This window comes from Phoenix dactylifera, chromosome 5, assembly GCF_009389715.1.
Source record: "Phoenix dactylifera cultivar Barhee BC4 chromosome 5, palm_55x_up_171113_PBpolish2nd_filt_p, whole genome shotgun sequence".
NCBI lineage: Eukaryota > Viridiplantae > Streptophyta > Magnoliopsida > Arecales > Arecaceae > Phoenix > Phoenix dactylifera.
Window position 1 is genome coordinate 385,055 of NC_052396.1, and position 2,494 is coordinate 387,548.

The 2,494-nt window shown below is 51.1% G+C and overlaps 1 protein-coding gene across 1 annotated transcript; it reads left to right on the top strand.

The window, feature by feature from the left end:
• Positions 1–216: 216 nt before the first annotated feature.
• On the top strand, positions 217–1,858 carry LOC103721145 (probable aquaporin PIP2-6). The gene is made up of 4 exons (XM_008811216.4): positions 217–646; positions 757–1,052; positions 1,195–1,335; positions 1,436–1,858. The coding sequence occupies exons 1-4, from the start codon at positions 355–357 to the stop codon at positions 1,553–1,555; spliced, it is 849 nt and encodes a 282-aa protein (XP_008809438.2). The 5' UTR covers positions 217–354; the 3' UTR covers positions 1,556–1,858.
• The last annotated feature ends 636 nt before the right edge of the window (positions 1,859–2,494 follow it).

Consider the following 2,494-nt stretch of genomic DNA (forward strand, 5'->3'; position numbering starts at 1 on the left):
TCTCTCTCTCTCTCTCTCTCTCTCTCTCTGTGTTCGTCCTTTCATCAAGCATGACAACAAAAAGTCCCCACAATCATCTGGAAAATAAGCTCCACTGCCTCCGTTGGAGATAAGGGACTCATTTGGCTAATAAACCATTTTGGGTCACCGTAGATCACTCTTTAATTTAATACATGAGCTAGGACATGATGTTGCTTTAAAACAAAAAATTCTAAAGAAAGCCTCCCTTTGGCAGACCACTACTTATCCATAAATCCCCCACGACCCCCCTCGCTTCCTCGTTGTAAAAAGAGAGCAGGAGAGTAGAAAGGGAAAGAAGAGAAGTCTGAGCAAGAAAGGAGGAGAGAGAGAGAGATGTCGAAGGAGGTGAGCGAGGAGGCGGAGCAAGCGCCGGTGAAGGACTACACCGATCCGCCGCCGGCGCCTCTGCTGGACATGGGAGAGGTCCGGCTGTGGTCCTTATACCGGGCCGTGATCGCCGAGTTCGTGGCCACCCTCCTGTTCCTTTACGTCACCATCGCCACCGTCATCGGCTACAGGGTCCAGTCCCAGAACGACCAGTGCGGCGGCGTCGGCATCCTTGGCATCGCCTGGTCCTTCGGCGGCATGATCTTCATCCTCGTCTACTGCACCGCCGGCATCTCCGGTTAGCCTCTCTCTCTCTCTCTCTCTCTATGTTTAGTTTCACTTTACTTGACGTTCTTTATACTGACCGACCATGTTTATTGTCTTCCAAATAAATAAATAAAATAAAAGGGGGTCATATCAACCCGGCGGTGACGTTCGGGCTGTTCCTGGCGAGGAAGGTGTCGCTGGTGAGGGCTTTGCTGTACATGGTGGCGCAGTGCCTGGGAGCCATCTGCGGGGTGGGCATCGTCAAGGGGATCATGAAGCAACCCTACAACTCTTATGGTGGAGGCGTCAACGTGGTCGCTTCCGGATACTCCAAGGGCACCGCCCTCGGCGCTGAGATCATCGGCACCTTTCTCCTCGTCTACACCGTCTTCTCCGCCACCGACCCCAAGCGCAGCGCCCGTGACTCCCACGTCCCGGTCCGTACTCTACTAGCTGGCTAGCTAGCTAAGTAGCACCAAATTAGCAGCCCACTCACCTTTCTTGTTTCCTTCTGCTAACCTTTTTTTTTTTGTTTTGGTTTTTGCTACCCTTCTGCATGCTGCTGCTTGTATTATGTAGGTCTTGGCTCCACTTCCAATCGGGTTCGCAGTGTTCATGGTGCACCTGGGCACCATTCCCATCACCGGGACCGGCATCAACCCGGCCAGGAGCTTGGGACCTGCCGTCATCTTCAACCAGGATAAGGCCTGGGACGACCAGGTAATAATGATTGATATGAAAACCAGTTGTTATATTACAGGTTATAATTATCTGGACTCAGTTTTGAATTACGTTCTATTTCTGTTGGTGGGTGTCGCAGTGGATCTTCTGGGTGGGACCGTTCGTGGGGGCGTTGGCCGCGGCGGCGTACCACCAGTACATCCTAAGAGCGGCGGCCATCAAGGCGCTGGGATCGTTCCGGAGCAACCCCCGCAACTGAGCTTGGAAGGAGTAATTAGTAAAGTTACCAGGAAAAGAGGAGGTGGTGGTTGAGATGGGTGTAGAAGAAGGCTCGCTCTTTGTTTCTCCTTTGATCTGCTGTGTATGTGAGAGAGGAGAGACAGAGACAGAAGAAGGGAGAGAGTTGTTGTTGGTTTCACTTTACCTTCTTTTTCTAGTTTCCTTTTGTGCTTATCTCCGTCTGGTGTAACGTAATGTAAGGGTGGGTGGATGTGTGTTTCATTTGTTGGATTAAGTCGGGGAATTAAATTAAATGGTCTCTGTTGTTCTCCTGTTGCTGTTATTCTTTTCCTACTTTGATGATTCTATTATGTCCACTAACCATTCTTTATCCAGAACATTCCAACCAAGCACTAACTTAACCGCGTTCCCTATAATATATGTATATGTTTTTTCTTGGCTAATGCACCAACTTTATCCAATCCCTCCTCCTTTTCCAAAAGCCCCTCCCCGTTTTCTTCATCATGCCTTTAGCGGGGGTAAATAGCATAATTTTAATGAGTAAAGCTGGTGGTAACTGGACTTGGAATCCCAAGTTTTTTGAGAGATGAAAGGAAAAAAAACGTGGAATTCGGACCGGGGGCCAGGCTGTAAAGCTTGTCGTGACCTTGGGAGGGTGGGGTCCGTCCGGAGGGAAGCGTGAGAAAAGGCGAGGGGAACGCGTGGGGTGGAGTGGATGGCACGGCTGCTTTTGCTGCGGCTGCGAGCCTGGAAAGCAGGAGGAGGAGGGCGCGGTCTCCCACCGAAGGCCCGGCTCTTTCCCATCGGTTTACTGCCGCTTGAAATCGTTACCGATCACGTGGGCGCAGCAGTTAAAAGCGAGAGCAGCTGGGGGGGCATCCCTCTCTCTCTCCTCGTGATTCGTGTTCAGTGTTTCTTAAGGAATTGATGGGCGGCGAGTAAGGAGAGCTGGGGTTTG

What these genes read in the sequence shown, in the direction of transcription:
- LOC103721145 (XM_008811216.4), top strand. Translation starts at nt 355, where the DNA reads ATGTCGAAGGAGGTGAGCGAGGAGGCGGAGCAAGCGCCGGTGAAGGAC. An exon ending in CTGCACCGCCGGCATCTCCG is followed by an intron (nt 647 to 756) that starts GTTAGCCTCTCT and finishes ATAAAATAAAAG; the next exon opens with GGGGTCATATCAACCCGGCG. An exon ending in ATAAGGCCTGGGACGACCAG is followed by an intron (nt 1,336 to 1,435) that starts GTAATAATGATT and finishes TGGGTGTCGCAG; the next exon opens with TGGATCTTCTGGGTGGGACC.